Source organism: Sciurus carolinensis, chromosome 16, assembly GCF_902686445.1.
Source record: "Sciurus carolinensis chromosome 16, mSciCar1.2, whole genome shotgun sequence".
Classification (NCBI taxonomy): domain Eukaryota; kingdom Metazoa; phylum Chordata; class Mammalia; order Rodentia; family Sciuridae; genus Sciurus; species Sciurus carolinensis.
In genome coordinates, this window is record NC_062228.1 from 27,150,109 (window position 1) to 27,169,595 (window position 19,487).

Genomic DNA, 19,487 nt, shown 5'->3' on the forward strand with positions numbered 1-19,487 from the left:
AAATAGATTCTAAGTACTTGGAGGGCAGGAGCTGACTCTGAGTTCTAAACCCAGGGTAAATGGGCACTTCCCACCCTTAATGAGCCTTCCAGCTCACAAGAGGTAAAGCCAAAGAATTGGTTCTAATTGAGTTCACCGGTTCTACTTCCCTATGAATTTGGGTGGCAAGCTTCTTTTTTAAAAAATCAAAGAAACAGAACTGGTGAAATCAAACCTCCACGTCTCTGAAGGATATGGATCACATCAGTAATTCCCTTTGCATGTCTCAGTGAGTTAATTATGTGCCACTCTGAGATAGGCCCAAACCCTGTCAGACTCCAAGTGCCCCTGATTTGACAGAAAGATTGAAATCTCATCCCTAGAAGACAAGACTCCTTATGTCATTTTCTTTTAGTTTCTCTGGGTGACAGTGAAATCATGGATCAACATAGGGAAGGGATTTAGGTCTTGGAACGGGTAAGGATGTTTTTTGACTTTTTTATTTAATTCTATTATTTTTTTTTTGTGTGGTGCTGGGAATTGAACCCAGAGCCTTGTGCTTGCAAGGCAAGCACTCTACCAACTGAGGTATATCTCCAGCCCCAGAATGTCTTTTGAAGCTAATAGCCCATCACAGGTCAGGGCTTTTGGGCCCAAGCTGCACAAGGAGACCTATGGATGCTATGACCTTGCAAACTCAACTTGCTTCTCCCCAGCTCTGCCCAAGTTCATGTGTGGCTGCAGAATCAACTGCAGGCCAAGTGCTGGGTTTGCTTTGGGAAGCCTGGTCCTCCTGGTACAACCAGTTTAGTTCAGGGCTTTGGGATTTGGTGATGGGAAAAAGCCAATGACAGGTGATAACTACTCCTCAGGGACCAAATACCCACATTAAGAATGTCTTCCATAAGCTTGCCTGGCCAGTCATTTTCCTAAGGAAGGAAGCGGGGTCATCCAAGCAGAGGAACTGACCACAGCGGGGAAAAGGGGGCTTAAAAGTCTCTTGTCAGAGGGGCTTGCAGAAGGTCGATCAGTAACCTCTCAGTGAAATAGCTATGGAGGTGAAGCGAAAGGGCCTGCTTTACTCAAGCTCGAGCAGAGCACCTGTGACCATTTTCTTATGGTTTTCCCAAGCCTGAGCTTTTTTTCTAGTGGGATTTCAACAGAACAGCAAACTAACTAATCCTGGAATCAGAGCAGACGATTTGAGGGATGGTCTCAGACCACCAGGATTCCAAGGCACACTCAAGAAGCAGGAGGACAAACAGTGCTTGGCACGTCATGCACAAATCTCAGATCATCTAAGCCTGAGGTTGGCTTTCACACTCACATAGAAACATGAAGATGAACTGCAACCCCACTAGATGGAATATCGTATCTAAAGAAAAGCAACTCCTGAAGCCTTTGTCTCCTTGCTCATTCGGGGTGAATTTTTTTAATCATTTGAGATCAATTTATAGACACCTAAATAGCCTCTCATTCTCTGGCTCAAGAACTAGTGACAGCATTTTCCTCCAATAGACAAATAAAAATTTAAACAAAATTTCAAAGGAAAAAAACCCAATGAAAATAAAAGAATGTTGAAAAAAAATACAAATCAAAGAAATTTATTGGTGTTGACAAAAATACATAATACAAAAAACAAAACAAAACAACACAACAGAAACAAAACCAGAAACTCCACCCCAGTGGACCCGTGTGCCTAATGTACCAGCAGTGTCCAATCCCAGAAGCCCCAAGCATGGCACTTAATTCATGAGGACCTCCATCTGCACCAGCCTTGCATTGGTGTCCCCAGACGTCCGGTAGGGTATCATTCCAGCAAAGGTAATCAGGGCTCGGGCTTGACTTCGGAGTTGCTGAGAGAAAGGGGAGCAAGAATAGGAAACTGGTCAACGCTCAAGACAAGATACTGACTGAGAACCACCTCCATGTTCTTCCATTCTCTACCCTGTGCTACCAGGGATGGAGCCCAATGGGCAGATGACAGTTTCACCGGCTACTGTCAGATTCCTCCAGCATGGTGCAGGGTTAGCAAAGCTTCTTCACTGGGCCCTGGTTCCATGGGGTATGAAGGACTTCTGTTAAGCAAAAGGCTGAGGGGTCTGCCAGGAAAGCCACCTCGCCCACCACACATGACTAATTTCTGACACAGCCCTGAGCTTCAAAACTGCCTGCTCACGTTTTCTGAGCCTCTCTGCCTCCTGGATGGGTTCTGTCCATCTGCCTCTACGAGGGTTGAGCTTCTGAGGCCCCCATGAGGCACCTGCAACACCAGAGGCGAGGGCTGTGACTGAGGGCAGCCCCAATTCCCCTCCTTCTCCCCCTGTCCTTCCTCTCGTTCCTTCCGTTTCTCCCTCTTGACATGTGCATAGCCCTCCATTCCCAGGCAACAATATTACCGAATTCCTGGACAATTCTAGGAGGGAAAAAGGGGTCCCTACAAATTTAAACTCAGGTGTTTCCAAAACAGAAAAAAAGTCAATTTTCACTTGCCTTCCCAAGTGATAAATTATTGATACAGAGTAAAGAAACTCAGGAGAACAGCTTCAGATGACTGCTGCCAAACCAAGATGTAGGGGCTCAGGTTACCCCATGCTGCAGTGTGCTGGACACTCATCAGTAAGAAATGAAACTGGATCTAGACTACAAACACTCTCCAAGGTGTTTGGAGAGTCTACAAACACCTTTTGGGATCAATAACAAAACTTTTAAGAAAAATGAGAGTCTTCCTAGACTAACTTAAGGACCATTTTAGAAAATTGAAAGGCAAATGCTTTTTACCTAATATGTGACACAAATTGGCAATTGTATGTTCTTCTTAACGTCCTAATAAATCTTACTTTGTGATGAGAAAACTCATTGATTTCTTTTAAAAGTCAGTAAAAGTGTGTGTGATATTGTGCCTGATTTGGTTCCCTTAAATGAGCTCTAGGGGTGGTGTTCAGGCAAAAGGACCAACCTCATGCTAGACGGCATTTCATTTCACACCAGGAAACCCCTTGGGCTGGCAGCTTTGATATATAACCTTCTCCTCAATCCCACCCACCCCTCCCTTTCAGAAAGAAAAAGGAGAATGGCGGGCAGGAGGAAAACAGGAGAATGCTTCTGCTCAAGGCGTATGAAAACTAAGTGCCTAAAAAGAGCCTGAACCCAACATAGAAGGTGCTGCAGAGACAGCTCCCTTCAGAAGAGAGCCATGGCTGCCAGGCCACCAGCTCCTGTCTGTAGGCAGGTCCTCCCTGACCTGCGAGCAGCTGAGAGCACCAGGAAATGCCCACCATTTCAATACCCGCATCCACAGACGTTCCTGCACTGGGTCCTTCCATCATAAACACAAATTCCTGCCAAAGGGCACACACAGTGAGCTCACCGCTTACGCCCAGAAGCAGGCTCTCATCTGCCCAAGGGCAGCTGGCAGGCCAGTGATGCCTCTGTACTCTCACGGACCAGCTGACCGCTTCAGTGGGTCATCTCGGAGCACAGTTACCCACATTCCTAAATTTCTACCAGCATCACTCACAGAAGTTCTGTCAAGGACAGTGCCTGTGGGGCTTGTAGTGGAAAGAGTCACAGACATCCCTGGAGGCAAAAGCAGGCTTGCTAACATCAGGTTTAGCTCGTGGACACTGTCTCTTCAAACATTAAGTAGAAAAGTTAAGGGAAAGAGAATTTTAAAAAATAGCAACTGATTTTATGGCTTAACTGCATCAATGACCACTGCTTTTTTGCCAAATCAACTGGACAACAGATGCTGTGTGACTCCCAGTGTTCTATCTCCCCCGACTCTACTGGAGGCCCCACAGGCGACAGAAAGGGCCCAGGTTTACATGTCAGACAGACCCAGTTTCCAGACATGGTCCCTGCTTCTACCTACCACCTGTGGGGCCCACAGGACAAGCAAGTTGCTTCTCAATTCCAGGCCTGTTTCCTGATCTAAGATGGGCTAATAATGCTGTCCTAGGCATCTCCCTTGAGTCACTGTGAGACTCAGAAGAGAAGAGAAGCAAGGGTTTGCATTAAATTAACATGTTGAAAAAAAACAAAGTACTGTTTTGATGAAAGTGCTTACCAATGAGCTGAGACTTACAAAATGACCTTATGACTTAAAGTGAGCAGAAAATCCTGTGGAACCAACTATAAATCAGCATTCTGTTTTCAAAGGTGATATTTATAGACCTAGTTTTTTTCTTGTTTTTTTTTTTTTTTTAATTTAAGCTTGAGAAGAGCAGCAATCCTCCTGACTCTACCAGATCTACCCAGATGCCAGGTTGTAAAGGAAAAACACAGATTAGGGTCTCCTAAGAGTGCAATGGCTTTCCAAACCAGAAAGGTGGCTCTCAGCAACGTTTCTCACGAACGCTGGGATCTTACAGAGTCACGGTCCTCGATGACTCGCTGGGGCCTGGATGCCGAGGATGGACTGGTCCCCTTAAGTCTCTTAAACTGTGTGAACAAGATGTTCATGGTGGCAAGAAGAACTTCTGAGAGGTTGTGCCTGATCTATGCAGAGAGAAACACATGGAGTAAGGAAAAAGAACCAGCAGCAAGTGGAGGGGGGTGGCTGCACTGCCTGTCACACCACATCCCACAGCGGCCAGTAAGGAGCTGCAGTCACCCAAACTGCTGACGGTACTGGAGTGTCAACTCAGAAGGTCAGGTGGTCACTCTTCCTGCTCCCCTCTCTATGATCCTCTTGGCAGGGGTATCAAGCCAAAAGCATGCTGATGACCTGTGGCCAGGATGGAGGCTTGGACTGGCCGCACAGTGATTACCAAAGGCAGCTGATTTGTATATCCACAGGTCAGGCTGCACACACTATTCTCCTCAGTCCCCACCACTCAGTCTCAGACTCACTTAGTGGCCTCCACTGCACATGCATGGCCCTAGCAGAGTCATGGGAACATCTATGAGGCAGGCCCTAGTCACTATTTTAGTCATTATTGCAGTGAACAATGTGTCTAGGAGAAGGCAAGAAATAACAGAGAAACACGAGGCCAAGGCTAGAATCCACAGCAGGAGGAAGGGGCAGCTGGCAAGAGGCAAGACCTAATTCTGTGCCATAGTAGGCTTGCCCTCCTGTGCAGATGCTGACCTTCCTTCTTTCTCTAAAACAGAAACTTTCTCTCGCTCTCTCTCTCTTTTTTCATTTAATAAGAGGCAAGCTGTTTTAGGAGAAACTATTTTAAAGTAAAACATCACCAGTGACATCCCAGGACCAGGTGGTGCTGGAGTCTACTCCGTGCTTGAGAGAAAAGCCTTACCTGGGCTGCACACAGAAATGACCAGGAGGGATCGAGACCACAGCCCCCACCAGGGAAAAAGGACTCTGGGGGGGCGGGTAGGGCCTGCACAGGAATGGTTACCCCAGTGTGTAGCCCAGCAAGCACCCCGGGGCCAGATAGTGACAAAATTCTGCAGAGAGACATTAACTTTGGGGCTCCGGGGGTGACAACTTATCCACTGGTCATGCACTTGCTTTTCTGGACAAGATATTTCTGGGAAGGGAAGGATGGCAGCAAATCATGACATGTTTCATGCATCCAATGGAAATACTTCAAGATCAGAGTTGAGCGTTAAAACACGCTCTAGTATAAGTGGATCATAAAAAAATGAAACCAGACCTCACAGGATCAACCAGAAACCTGTTCCTCCCAAGAATATGTTCCACTTACTCAAAGAAAAACTAGGCTATCTGAAACTGAACCTATTCTGGAAAACTCAGTTTGGATGGTTACTGTAACTGGAACTCTTAGTTACCAGCTACATGTTTAAAAAGCTTCTAGTGGAAGCGAGGAGAACAGACTTCTATGACTCAGAAAGAAAAGGACTTACTTCATCGCTGAAATTTCTGAAGGCAGCTACTCTCTCTTCCACGCTTTCCTGATTCAGGGGCACCAGCTTCAAGCGATCAATTATCTGTTTAAAACAAACAGTCACCAGCCTCATATGATACAGCATCACAGTCCCTTCATCTTCCTAAATAAAACTGTCAGCAAAGACCATGCTCAAAGGGCTTTTTCAAAGAAAACGCTACTCCCCTTCATACACACAAAAGCTTTGATTCTAACTTGCTGACTAATTTGATTCTTACCCTCACTTTCTGCTGTGATTTTAAAATTCAGAGGTTAACTTTGAGAAACCTCTTTTCATATTAAAGGGAGAAAGCAAAAAGGAGAAAACAACAACAAAAAAGCAATGCAGAAATTCCCTTCAGTTCCCAGGACCACACTTGTCACTCTTCATTTAACAGGCATACTCGTGACATTTTCTTTGTTTTAAATGAATCCCAGGAGGTGATTTGAATTTTCAAGGGCATGCATCAACCTGTACTTCAAACACCCCTCTTGAAACTCACATCAAAGGCTCTGTCAATGTGACCGTTGTGATACTCATCAAAAAAGGTGATCAAGTCCAACAAAAGGTAGAATGTGGAGTCCACAAATTTATTTGCACTTATTCCCTGAGTCCTGTACCTGAAAGAAAAAAGGGGTTGGATCTTCGTGTAATACGCATAGTGAGACAGCATTTCAAATGCTCTGGAACCTCTTGAACTCTGCGGGTGAGGGACTAGGAGTGGGAAACAGTGCTGAGTATGAGGGGGCCAGGCTCTGAGAGGAGGCACTTGGTACAAATCCACTTATAACTATTTTGCATGAAGCAAAACAGCCGCAACCATCATCTTGGCATCCAAATCTCTAGTGAGGGAGGGAGGTACCGATGGGCAAAAAGCCCAGTAGCCAAGGCTAGGGGTTATTTGCAAAGTGGAAATATCTCATTTGCCAAAGAATGTTCTTTTGTGTTACCCCAGGAAAGCATCCCAAATCCATTATTCTCTGTAAAAGGCACAAAAAGTAACATCCTTTGCCTCAGTAGGGAGTTAATCAGCTGAAGTCTGATAACTCAGTGAACTGACAGGATTCTACAACACTGGACACAAGAATTCCCTTCTAGCCATCTCAGCTCAGTTCCCAAATGCCTTTGAAATGGCTAGTAAAGGTATAAGTAACAGCATGCAAGGAGCAGAATGCCTAGAATCAAACCCAGCTGCAGGAGTAAACGCTGACACACCCTCCCCTGTGGCAAAAATGTCAAGTCTGACAACACCAAGAGTTAGGATATGGGAAGTGTTGGTGGCAGAGTGAGTAGAGCACCCTGAGAGCTGTGTGCTCTCACTGCCTAGTAGAGCCAAACATGCACTGGGCAGTTCGAAGGCTCAGCACGGGCCTTACCGCTCAGCGATGGAGAGCGCCATGTTCTTCAGCCGTTCCTTGTTGGACTGGGGGGCACTGATCTGAGGAACGACAGGGCTCAGCAGTTTGTTCATCAGCTCCAGTACCTTGTCAGCATTCTGTTCAAGATTTTTAAATTTAGGAAAAAATCAATAAAAAGGAAAAGTGACATAACCAAGACAAAGAGGGAACTTCCTGGGGTGATGGTCCTGCCTTGACGTGGGCCGTGGCCACAGAGGTCCGGAGCTATAGAAAACGCACTCAGCTGTATACTTAATAGTGTGCACTTTTCTAGATCACAGTCATACCTCGACCTAAACATTTTTTAAATTAATAAAACATGAATCATAACCTTTTTTGCCTATTTTTCTCTGACAACAGAAGAGAATGTGATGTTTCTTAGGACATCTCAATTCTCAACAGTCATGTTACCCCGGGGATGATTCCAGTTCTCTTGAAAGGGCCAAGCTGTGCCATCGCTCTCTGGCACACACTGGTCACCAGCGTGTCTGGGGCTCTGGAGGGTGAGCATGAGGGCACGTCTGCCAGCAGCTTCACCTGCAAACATGAGGGCTGCTTGTGCTGCTGCCAAGTGAGATGACAGCGCACTGCCTGCAGGACACCCTCTCCACATGTGGCTCTTGTTTGGCCAGAAATACTTCATGGGCAGAAGTAACTGTGCACTCTGGGAATTTCACCTCGACTGGCCTATTACCTGTCTCAGGGGTAGGAGGAGATGCTGAAATGGTAGTCCATTTAATGCCAAAAGGTCAACATATCTATCAAGTGCAGAAAAAGGAAAGGGGCACATTTTACCTTGGCAAGGTCATAGAGCTTTGCTGCTTCTTCAAACAGTCCTTTATTTTCTGCCACGGAAGCAACTTTGTTGATAATAGGCTTTGTGTCACTAGTAAACTTATCTATGACTCCAGGCTGACAAGAGAAATTATGGAGGGGGAAGAAGAGAGAGATGGGTGCACACAGCTATTATTTTAAACACAGAGAAGCAAAAAGGAGTCAAGAAAAAATACTTTCTTTAACTAGAAATGCTTGCCCTGAGCAATGCCTGTGTTTCTTCGGCTAGACCCTGACTTTCTTGAAGATATAAGGTCCTATTAAAATTATGGAAAGCGATTAAGAAAACATACAAAAAGAAGTAGACTCAATGGAGGCACAGAGCAGTCAGCAATAAGACTTTCGTGCTTTTTGACTTCCAAAATAACCCAGGGAGTAGGTGAAATTATCAATGACTTTAAATTTGCTGATGAGCAGGAACTAGAGAGAAAAATCAGGAGGCTTGGAAAATATTTGAAAGATTTTGGGTTTGCTTTCTAAGACAGATGGCAAAAGGAACTCAGTGCTGAAAAATGCATAGCAAGAAGTGTCAGGACATTTAAGAAAACAAAATTACTATCACCACTCAAGAGCAACCAAATGGTTAATAGAGTATGGGAGAGGCCTCAGGAGCCAGGCAGAGGGAAAACAGACTGTGCCTTCTAATCTCCATCAGTACTGAACCAAGTTGGGGTAAACTGCCCCCTCACTTTGGAGGCAGCACAGGAAATCAGTAAAGATGAGCTCTGAGGTCAAAAGGACCAGGTTCAAACTGCAACTGGGAATCTTGAGGAAGGTAATTAACTGCTCTCATCTCCATTTCTTCACTTGGAAAACAGATAATAATGGCTCCCACCTTGTTGGGTTACTGTGTCAATTAAATAAGAAACTATATGCAAAGCATCAGCACAGGGCCTGGCAGCCATCCCCGCCCAAAAAGCAGTGGGCGGTGGCGATATGCTGTCATCATCGGCACCACCGGCCTCTCCTGAGGTGGATGGTGTGAGCCCATCTCGAGATTTCCAGGCCAACATACCTGTTTTTATGAATGAAGAAAGTGAGTCCTGAGGGGCAAAGGACATTCCTGAGGTTACAGGGGAGTTAGGGTCAGGCCTGACCTCTGACAACAGGTCCTCTGCCCCTCTTTTTGCTAGGACACCCGATGGGTAGACGAGTCTCAAGGAAACAGCTGAGGTCCCAGAAGTAGCTGCATTTCTAGGGTTGGGGTAGTGTTCTGAGACCCCAGATGTTGCCTTTTCAGGGAAGTCAAGTGCACTTTCTAACTTTTCCATCTGGGAGAGTAGGTGGAATAATCCTTTCCTTTTTCATTGTGTTTTCTGAGCCAAGAATGGTTAAGAATGCAGCCTTCTAAGCTCAGAAACAGCAGGCATGAACAGACAGGCATTCTGAACACACTAGAAAAGCTATCTAATCACACATTTACACATTTTAAGGAAAGATATAAATGTGTAAAACCAAGGTCATCAGTTGGATCTATAATTTTCATTCTGTTTTTTTTTTTATACTAAGCAACTTCAGATCTGCATCATTAGTACTTGGAACCTTGAAATCTAATTGTATTCTTTGGACATTTATAAATCCACATTTATAAATCCCCAATGACAGTCAACGTTTCTTCAAGGATGTGTCTCTGACCCACCTTTCTACTTCCGTCATTCTCTAGTTTCCCAAGTATCATATCGAACTGTGAAGAAAAAAACGTTTACTCAATTTACCAGACAAGGATACAAATGTAATACACAATTCTTTGAAGACAAAGAGGGGAAAAAATGGGGGTGACAGGGAATCTTACACAAGGAAACGGTGAGAGTGGACTCAGTATTTTCATTATTAGAAACCAAAGAAAACAGACTCCTTCCCCAGGCCACACCAACCACAAAACGTGGAAGGAGACCTATGGTATCGCTAGGAGAGGACTTGGGAACTGAGAACTGGGCCAGGAGGGAAGAGGGTCAACATACCTCTCGACTTTCGATCACCAGCTCACTCACACAGCGCAAAAACATGTTTTCTCCTTGACTATCTTTCTCCTCCCTGTAGAGGGACAGGAGCAACTCAGGGTCTGATGTGGCCCCACAGCCCCTAGTAGGTATGCTCCGGATGGCAGAGCGCAACACTAGCTGAGGTAAAGGGTTAAAAGTAAACTTACCTGAGGAAGTAAAAGTACTGGAGGGCCTCCCTCGGGTCTGTGGACTCGAACTTCCTGGTATAAAGCATGAGTAGTCGCACAAAGTTTAGCCGTCGCATGCAAGGAGGGTCACCAGGCTCATGGCTGACTGTACCGTGGGGGACAGAAGAGGGAGCACTGAATGGGAGACAACAGGGACACTACTCCTCTGACCCACACCACTTAGCAGCTATGGAAACTCCATCCCTAGGCTCAGATCATCAATTCCTGCCACCCAGCCCACCCCTCCCAATTACACTTTACACAGTCCCCTCCACCACCCTGTCTGCAATTTCTCTCCTTGGACAGAGTGCCACACAGTGGTGCACAGAAGACTGGCTGGCTGGGGTTTCCAAGGTCATCACAGTCAGAGCCCTAAGAGGAACCAGACTCCAGGTGCTACTATGCCTGCACCATTCTCCAGGCAATTAGACTAGCTGTGAAGCCAGTACTCTGCCCAGCACTTCCTATATTTAGCACTCTGGGGAATACTAATGGGCAAAGAAAGCAAGGACCCAATCCAAATCATCTATTTGCTCTAAAAAGATTGATAACATCTGCCCAAAGACTCGGTGGTGATTCCTTGGCCACTAACACAGACAGGGGTGAAGTGTAGTGGTCACGTCACTGTCCTCAGTCACGAATACTCACGGAGCTGAGCACTCTGTCCTGAGGATTTTAAAAGCAGCTTCAGCTCAAACAGCACCAGGGCCACATGGACAGCATGACAACGCAGTCGCTCCATGCGGAAGAGAAAAGCAATGGCGGCTTCGAACTGTGCTGTCAGGAACAGTACTTGGAAGTACAGGAAGGGCTGCTGGTTCACCGTAAAGTGGGACTCGCCTAGGGGCGGGGAATAAAGCCCACTCAGAGAAGCTGCCAATGGCAGCCCAAGCCCAGGCAGCATCCCTGGGTGCCTACTGGCTTCCTGGGTGGGAAGAAAGCATCAGCATGTGCCTGAATGAATAGAGGGGACTCTGGACACAGTGAACTGCCATGTGAAACGTGACCTGATCCCTCCACCTTCTCTGGACCTCACAACAGACTGGCAAGCAGGGTTGGGTTGTGAAATTGCATTAGGTGGGAGAGAAACAGTTAAAGATCTTAGTGCAGCTACAAAGGGAATGTTACCTCCTATACCCTGATGACAGTCACTCAATTCAGAGAAAAAGAAAGGTATCAAAGAAGCTCCAGTTCACTATATTCACAGAACTCTGAATTCAACAACTACTGGCCTCTAGTTGGGATCTTCCATCCTTTTCCTCCCAGATTTTTAAACAATGAGGAGAAAAAAAAAAACGAGAGAAAGACATTGCTCTCTTCTTTGTGCTCACTGACAAGATCTAAGAGGAAGCAGTAGCTAAGTCCTCTTCATGTCTCTCCCTGAGCAAATGTCCACCAGAACAGTTTGAAGAATTAAGAGGGAACAGTTTACTGCTTATGACCAATAAGCCAGACACATTTTTAGGACCACATGACCTCTACTTAAATTTGGATCAATTTTAAGACAGAGATCAGAGATGAAGGCAACCAAGTAGCTGCCTTCAGTGGACACGCAGAGAGAAGGAGGCTGTGCCTGAGCTCTTACCATAGTCTTCCAACAGCTGTTTCTGGAACTGTGAGAGAGTGAGCCTGTCTTGTGGGGAGCTGGTGCCATCGTCATCAAAGCACACTTGGTTCAACTAAACCGCCAAAAGAAACACGTTAGTACACCACACCTTGGCCACGCACATGGGAGCAGCTGCTCAGGAGCCGCACCCAACGCTGTGAGCTGGAGGCTACGTTACAGACCATGGTTATTAGCAGAGAGTTACGATATTTCAAAAATGGACCCTGGAGACAAGAAATCCATGCGTCCTGATCACCTCACCGTTATCAAGCAGGTAAAAATCTGTGAATGGAACTGGAGAGAAGGGAAGGGGTGAAGCCCCGCTCAGGTGAGGAAGCACTGCTGACCTTCAGCCACAGGTAGTCCTCTGTTTTGTCCGCCACTTCACTCTGGTTGTCAGTGACGTCGCATCTGCCAATGATGCAGTACACGGCCCGCTTGTAGGGGTCTGTGTTGTTCCTGAGGGCTCTGCGGTAATGAAGCCGGAGCTTGTTTTCCGTAGTTGGGGACAATCTAAAGACATAAGGGAACAGACGGACACACTGGTGAAGATGCCACAAGGCAAGTGAAAGTGCCCACCTCCCAGAGCCCAGCAGACGCTGCACGCTGCGCTAGCCTGACTTCCCTCAGGCTCCGCGTCCCCCTGCCTGCCAGCCCTCTAGTCGCTAAGGCCTTCAGGGGCAGGTCACAAGTGCTGGTGAACCAGCGCTCCACTCCACCCACAGCAGCTCACCGGGAGTCGACTCCCAAATGAACTCTTGCACACAAATCCTTGCCTTGGGGTCTCCATCAGAGGGAACCCCAAGACATCAAGCCTACTTTAATATGAGCAAGACAAGGACCTGCACTGTGAGACGTGGCACTATTAACACTGCCCTCGTGTGTCACCATCAGCTGGAGTGACCACCACTATTTCTTCTATACAGACACATAAACTGGGCTTGAGTATGAGCTTGGGTCCAATTACCTGAGCAAAATGCAGAGGAAAACTAATGCCTGCTAGTTCCTTAATGCCAGAACTTTTAAAAAAGCTTAAATTAATTTAACATCATATTTCAAGATCATAAACTTTTTTAATTATAGCTTTTGAGTTATGAAGTATATGACGACATATTTCTGCATCAGGCTGACCAAGAAAGCGCTCTGTATAACACAGAAAAGTCCATTTTATCAAGCATCCTAACTCGCCGTGGGTGTTTATTCAAAGGCGAATCACAGGCCCAAGCACAGTCCTTCACTCACTGCAACAGAACACTCCCCAACACGGACGTGTGCACGTCGAGACAGCCATGTTAGAACAGACTTTCCCTCACTGTTTCCAGTATTCCCAAGAGTTCTACCCACTTTCTAAGCTCCTTTCTTCCCCAAGTAGAAATTTGCTTTAAGCATGTGAAGGAAAAGGGAACCGTGACAGTGAAGGCCACTCCTGGAATCCGTGGGGCTTCTGGATGGCCACTGCACTCTGCGTACCTTCTGTCCTTGCTGTTCATGTATTCCTGGAACCAGGTCTTAAACTCTCCCAGCTGGTGCTGGGCTCGATTCACCACCTGTGAAGCAGCAAGCAGGTCTCCGCAGCGCATGCAGTAATAAATCAGTGCCCAGACAGGATGGCCTTCCACCTCTCCATCCTACAAGGAAAGACGGCACTCAAGGTGAACAACCACAGCTAACTGACTGCCTTCTGTGTGCCAATGCTCAGCTGAGTCCCTCTCCTGGGCCAACTCACTTGATTTTCACAGCCAACCCATGAGGTAAGAATCATTAACAGCCTCTTCCTCTCCCTCTCACACAAAAAAACAGGCAGAGGAGGCTGAGTAATTTGTCCAGGGTAAGAAGGAAGCGGCAGTGTGGCTCTGGAGTCTGTCCTCTGAAGTGCACATGCCCCTGATCTAAAGCCAGTCCTGTTTTCTCCAAGGAATCCCAGCGGCTGGCAGTCATCAAATGTCATTATTCCAAGGTTGCTCACAGACACGCACTCCAACTATCCCCACAAAGCAAGGGCTAAACACATCACTGACCAATAACTGACCATCATTATCTACTTGAGTTTATAGACTCTCAACCACGAGCCATTTGTTCCTCCTTTATTCAAATGCTGAGCATCTTGGCGTCACACACTTCAGGGCACAGGAATCCAAGGCAGCTCTGTCCCCACTCCCCCAGCATTGCAGCTGCTCTGCCCACATCTGCACAGCAGGCCTGTGCTCACCCACCCCTGCTTTTCCCCATCTGCTCTGGAGAGGTGGACTTCCTACCTCCTCTCTCAGTCCCTCCTCCCTTCCCCTAGCAACATCTTTCCATGTTTCCAGCATCATGTCCCTTGTCCACTTAAACCCCTCTGTGGGCCAAGTCCAAAGTGCTTATCAGTGTGTACCCAGGCCTTCTCCATCCGGCTGACCTTGTTGAGCCCTGCCCTGTGCCCACACTCCAGGTGCTCTCTGCTCTCCACCTGAACAGCCTTTTTGAGGCCTTGGGCGGGGGAACACCCATTCTCGAAGAGCAAGTGTGACCTCCACTTCTTTTACAAAGCCAGCCTCCTCTATGCCCCTCAGTTTAGGGCTGTTCTCTCAGCTGGATGGTGAGCTCAGAAGGGTTACATCTCAGAAACCATATCTAACTCCATCCTTCCAGCTATTTTAGCCAAAAAATTCAGAAGTCATCTCTGACTCTGCCCCTCACACCCATATCCAAGTTCCTCTAAGAGTCCCCACAGTTCAATTTCAGAGCACGTCCAGAACCTGATACCATCTTCTCCCGCTCCTCCACCCTGGACTCCACACAACCAGCATCCCAGGAGCCTCTCAGCTTTCATCCTCAACTCTCTGGTCCTTTCTCCATGCACACATAACCTCATTTTAACTATAAACACGTAAGAGTGATTGCTCTAGGAAGTCGCTTGCCACAGAGGTTGTTAGTACCTGAAGTCCAGGTAAGGGAGCTGGAAGTTTAATGTTCAGGAAACTTCGCACCAACTGGTAAGTCCCAGGCACGCCACCCAGCTGGGCCTGATGCAAATTTCCAAACACGGTCACAAGTGTGTAATTCTTATAACTGGAAAATGTAAAAGGGAAAACCAGGGGAGGTTGGAAATACACATTACACACAATTATGTCCACACCCATGATGTTAGTTTGTGATTCTACAGAGCAGGGCCTGGATTTCAAACCCAACACAGAAGAAGAAACAGTATGTTTTTCGTGAAATAAAATATCACTGTTATGGTTTGGATGTGAGGTATTCCCCAAAAGTTCATGTGTGAGACAGTGCAAGGGTTCAGAGGAGAAATGATTGGGGTGTGGGAATGTTAACCCAATCAATGAATTAATCCCCTTATAGGGATTAACTGAGTGGTAACTGAAGTGGTAGGTTGTGGCCAGAGGAGGTGGGAATTAGGGTGTGGTTTTGGGATACACATTTGTATCTGGCAAGCAGAGTCTCTCTGCTTCCTGATCACCGCCATGTGAGCTGCTTCCCTCTGCCACCTCCCCTGCCATGATGTTCAGGTTCACCTTGAGCCCCGAGGAATGGAGCCAGCCTTCTATGGACTAAGACTTCTAAAACCATGAGCCCTCAAATAAACCTTTCCTCCTCTATAGTTGTGCTGGTCAGGTCTTTTAGTTGCAGCAGTGAAAGAGTTGACTGAAACAATCACTATAAAGAGTGCTCATCATGGCAGATACTCAGAAGAATCCTGGAGGAACACAACTGTGGGCCTCAAATGCTTCAAGGCTGACATGCAGAGTGACCGCTCCACTCACGGCCTGGCACTCCAGGGGGTCCTCCTTAAACTTTCTATTTGAACTAGGACATTTTCCTATTTAACCTCAACATCATGACATCAAGAAATTTAACATTAACAAACTAGTAGTAGTATCTAAATATGACCTATATTCAAGTCTTAACGTCCTTAACAGTTTGCTTTCTTTTAAAATTCAGGTTCTATTCGATGAAATACATGGCAACTAGTTGTCACATCACTTTCATCTCCCTTGTCCTAGCATAATTCTACCTCTTGTTCTTTCTTGACACTGATCTTTTTTAAAGAACCCAGGTCAGCTGTCTGGTAGAATGTTCCACACAAAGCTGCATCATTTCTTTGTGATCTACTCAGGTTCAAGTTTTTTGCCATTGACCCTACATGGGTCTCACTGAGTAATCCTTCCTGCAGGGTCTCACAGTGAGCCTCTAGGTCGACTCTTAGTTACTTGGTTTCCAGATGTTGTCCACCAGATCTGTCCACTACGATTTAATATTATCCCCTTTGTAATCAGTAAGTCTGTGGGGAAATACTTGAGAGGTCATGTGACTCTTCTAAATTCACCAACAATCTTTTCACCCACTGGTTTTAGTTTCCATTGGCGGTCCTTGCTGAACTACTCAGGACATCGGTGATTGCAAAATGATAAGCATCCTTCTTAAAATCTTCTGTACCATTTTTAAGTGCTTCCATACCAAGATTAAATGGTCTAAGTTACTGATATTCTAATATATGGTTTTAATATAATTTTTTAAAACTTTCTAAATATGTTCTTATCCAAAACAAAACAGACTGACTCAAAAGGTCATGTATTCCACAAGCACAAAGATGCTCAACCCCAGGTTAAACACAAACTAGAAAGAGGAAGAAGGAAAGGGAGAGGAAGATATTCTAAAGGTGAATTATAGAAAACAGACTAAGTGGAATTTGATGCAGATATCAAAAATGATACTGATAAGAATTAAAAATCAAACTATAAAAATCATATACTATAAACATTTGTATCATAACTGTAAAAAATAAAATCAAACAAAATACTCATATCAAAATAGGGGACAAAGAAAATATAACAAGGTAACAGGAGCTTCTGGATGTAAGGTAGAGGACCTCCTCTCTTTTTTCAGGTCTTCTTTTTGGTATCTCAAAATTTCTAAAAGAAGCATGTATTGTTTTTATAAAGATAAAGAAACACAATTTAACAAATGTAATCAGTTCCCCGCCACTAGAAGTATTTAAAAGCAGAGATTAGATAAGAGAATAAAGAGCCCTATAGCAGCTGGAACAAACAGATGCTCACCATGGTCTCTTCCAACTTAAATTAAGACGACTCATGTGCTGGTAAGTTGAACAAAGCAGCTAAATTCCTGGAGGACTAAAGAATATATATCCTGCCTCAAACATGGGAATGTGGCAGGGAAGAGGTGGATCAAGCTCATATTTTCTCAACATTTTTGGCCTGATACGTAAAAAATTATTTGGGACTGGGTCTACTCATTTGAAATACTATAGGTATACTGTCAGCAGAAAAGCAACAACAAAAACACTTTAAAACTGAGTATAATTATTCTAGAATATCCCATTTACAAAAAGATGATAATGACTCCTTCAAAAGGATGCCATCAGAGAGCAATGCCACACTAGAGTGAAAGAGAAAATAATGTCACGACAATTTTGGGTAGGATACTCCAAAATAGCTCTGAGAAGTGCTATTGAGGGAATTAGGGGAACGAGATAATTTTTAAAACAAAATGAAATAATAAAATGATCAGTAATAAAATGGATGGTTTGCCAGAGATAAAAAACAAAGACATGCAGTCTGGCACCTTTGTTCAAGTAGAGCACCAAGTGAAGGATTAGGTTGACTGAGAAAGAACAGTCATGAGCAATGTATATTTACATCCTTTTTAAAAAAATTCCTCACGTTTTTACAAGGTGTAAAAAATCATGGCTCATATTTTGCTGAGTTGTAATGAATAAACACTATGTATGCATTAGGTTTTATGGCTGAAAATCAAATATACCCAAAATAATCACAAAAATTTAGCTAAAGCCTCATGAATTAGTTTATAAATCCTTTCTGCCTAGGCAAGAGGAATAAAAGACCATTTGGAGTTTCAGATCTTTCTTAACCAGGAAATGGAAGCTAGCAAATGTACATCTAATGCTGTTCGTTCGAACCTGTTCTCCGCACACCAACTCTGAATCACCTCAGTTACATACAAGGAAATCTGACTTCCAAATGAAGCATGATTCTGTTGACAAAGGGAAACACACAAGGCTGCAGGCAGATGCAGAGGTTCAGTGCAAAGGCTGCAGTTCAGCAAGATATTCAACTGGGCTCTCTCTCTTGTACCAACAGGGAGAGGCCCAGCGCCCTGTCTCTGAAATAAAGAGAGTCTACTGCACACTCATGACAACCCCTGCTGGCCCATTCAGAGCAGAAGGAGAGTCCACAGGGAGAGATGAATGGCATGGGCCCCACTAATGAAGGGGACAATGCTGAGGGCACAAGGGCACAGCCACAAACCCCTCAGTAGTCACCTCTGATTGGTGAGGAAGTGGCAAAGAAACCCAGGGACAAATGCATTAGCATCTAGGAAAGACCCAGATTGACTGAGTAGGGCTGGGAAGAAAGCAAGGTTACAGGGCCCTTCTTCACAGTGGTAACACCACCTGCACTAAACATTAAAATCCTGAGAAAACAGAAGAACCTAAGGAGTGATGGCTGAACCACATCAGGAAGCAATTAAGATCTAAGGCATTCCAGCCTAATAATCGTGATGACTCCGTGTTAAGGGACAGAGAGCAGAACAGAAGAGAGAAATCTAACAGCGCTCCCACCCACATGATTTTCCATGTGTGATTTTATGCCACTGCAGGAACAGTCCTGGTTCTAACAACAGGATTGTCCCTCAGCCCTGCTCACTGTTTCAGTTACAGGGGCCACAGGACAGTTGGTCCAAAGATTACAAGACCCGAGGAAGAGCTGACTTCGGGGAGCTGAACGCGGCCCCACTGTGCTCTGGTTCTTACCTCTGCTCGAGGTACCCCAAAGCCTGCCTGACGAACTCCATGCGCACTTCCACGCTGCTCCGGCTCTTCAGGGCGTCCGTCGCTGGTGCCAACAACACATCTGTCATTTGTTTTACCATGGTCCACATGTCAGAAATGCTCTGGGTGTAAATGAGACTGCGTGTGATAATGCTGCAGGGCTGGCGAAATTATTTGGCTCTCAGAGCTCTGACCTCAACGACAAGCAAGCTGAGGGGGAGTTAATGTCTTCTGTCTGAGACCCTCAGGCTCAAGCAAAGTGCAGAAGATGCACCGCTGCTCTGCCAGCAGCCCCAGTTCTATCCACCTGAGCACCCCCACCCCTTCCCTGATCTGGCTTTCACATCAATTACCACTCCAGGCCTGACACAACCACCTACATAATTAAAGCCATAAAAGTAACAAGAACACTAGATCTCAGTGGGTTCTCCCTTAAGAGAGAGTGAATGCGCTTATAATCACCCAGAGTTCTAAGAGTTTAAGTTCCAGGGCTGCATTTTAGTCCTTACAAGGTTATTTGAGTTTCTTAAGGCTTAAAACAAGAGTTTAAATAATATAGGTTTAGTCCTCCCAGAGACTCTCCAGGGGCCTCTGCTCTTACCCATTGCGTGAGCATCTTGGCCTCCATTTTCCTTCCCACTCACTCCCTTCCAGAGCTCCTCGCAGGAAGGAGCAGGCATTCTTTGTGCTACCATCACACAGTGGGCTCCCCAGTCCTCCTGGCTATAAATCTCTCCTTAAAAATGTCTTCCCTTAGTCTCTGGTAATAGTCTAAAGAATAAAGGTCTGGCTGGAGAAACACAGGCTTACACTTTTTCAAAGCAAGAGGCAAAAGTCTGT

General features: G+C 45.6%; 1 protein-coding gene across 2 annotated transcripts in view; it reads right to left on the bottom strand.

Annotated features, from left to right (window-relative positions):
- Nucleotides 1–1,567: 1,567 nt before the first annotated feature.
- Nucleotides 1,568–19,487, bottom strand: part of Nup93 (nucleoporin 93) — a 98,997-nt gene continuing 81,077 nt past the window's right edge. The window contains exons 8-23 of one of the 2 annotated variants that reach the window (XM_047529620.1): nucleotides 18,630–18,769; nucleotides 14,758–14,890; nucleotides 13,310–13,467; nucleotides 12,187–12,352; nucleotides 11,819–11,912; nucleotides 10,882–11,073; nucleotides 10,213–10,339; nucleotides 10,025–10,097; nucleotides 9,703–9,747; nucleotides 8,025–8,141; nucleotides 7,209–7,327; nucleotides 6,335–6,452; nucleotides 5,812–5,895; nucleotides 4,351–4,479; nucleotides 2,159–2,242; nucleotides 1,568–1,835 (exon numbers count right to left, since the gene is read on the bottom strand). In XM_047529620.1, the coding sequence (XP_047385576.1) occupies nucleotides 1,725–1,835; nucleotides 2,159–2,242; nucleotides 4,351–4,479; nucleotides 5,812–5,895; nucleotides 6,335–6,452; nucleotides 7,209–7,327; nucleotides 8,025–8,141; nucleotides 9,703–9,747; nucleotides 10,025–10,097; nucleotides 10,213–10,339; nucleotides 10,882–11,073; nucleotides 11,819–11,912; nucleotides 12,187–12,352; nucleotides 13,310–13,467; nucleotides 14,758–14,890; nucleotides 18,630–18,769 (1,890 nt within the window). In that variant the 3' untranslated portion in view covers nucleotides 1,568–1,724. The remainder of the gene's footprint in view (nucleotides 1,836–2,158; nucleotides 2,243–4,350; nucleotides 4,480–5,811; nucleotides 5,896–6,334; nucleotides 6,453–7,208; nucleotides 7,328–8,024; nucleotides 8,142–9,702; nucleotides 9,748–10,024; nucleotides 10,098–10,212; nucleotides 10,340–10,881; nucleotides 11,074–11,818; nucleotides 11,913–12,186; nucleotides 12,353–13,309; nucleotides 13,468–14,757; nucleotides 14,891–18,629; nucleotides 18,770–19,487) is intronic. The other variant, XM_047529621.1, reaches the window with a different exon arrangement.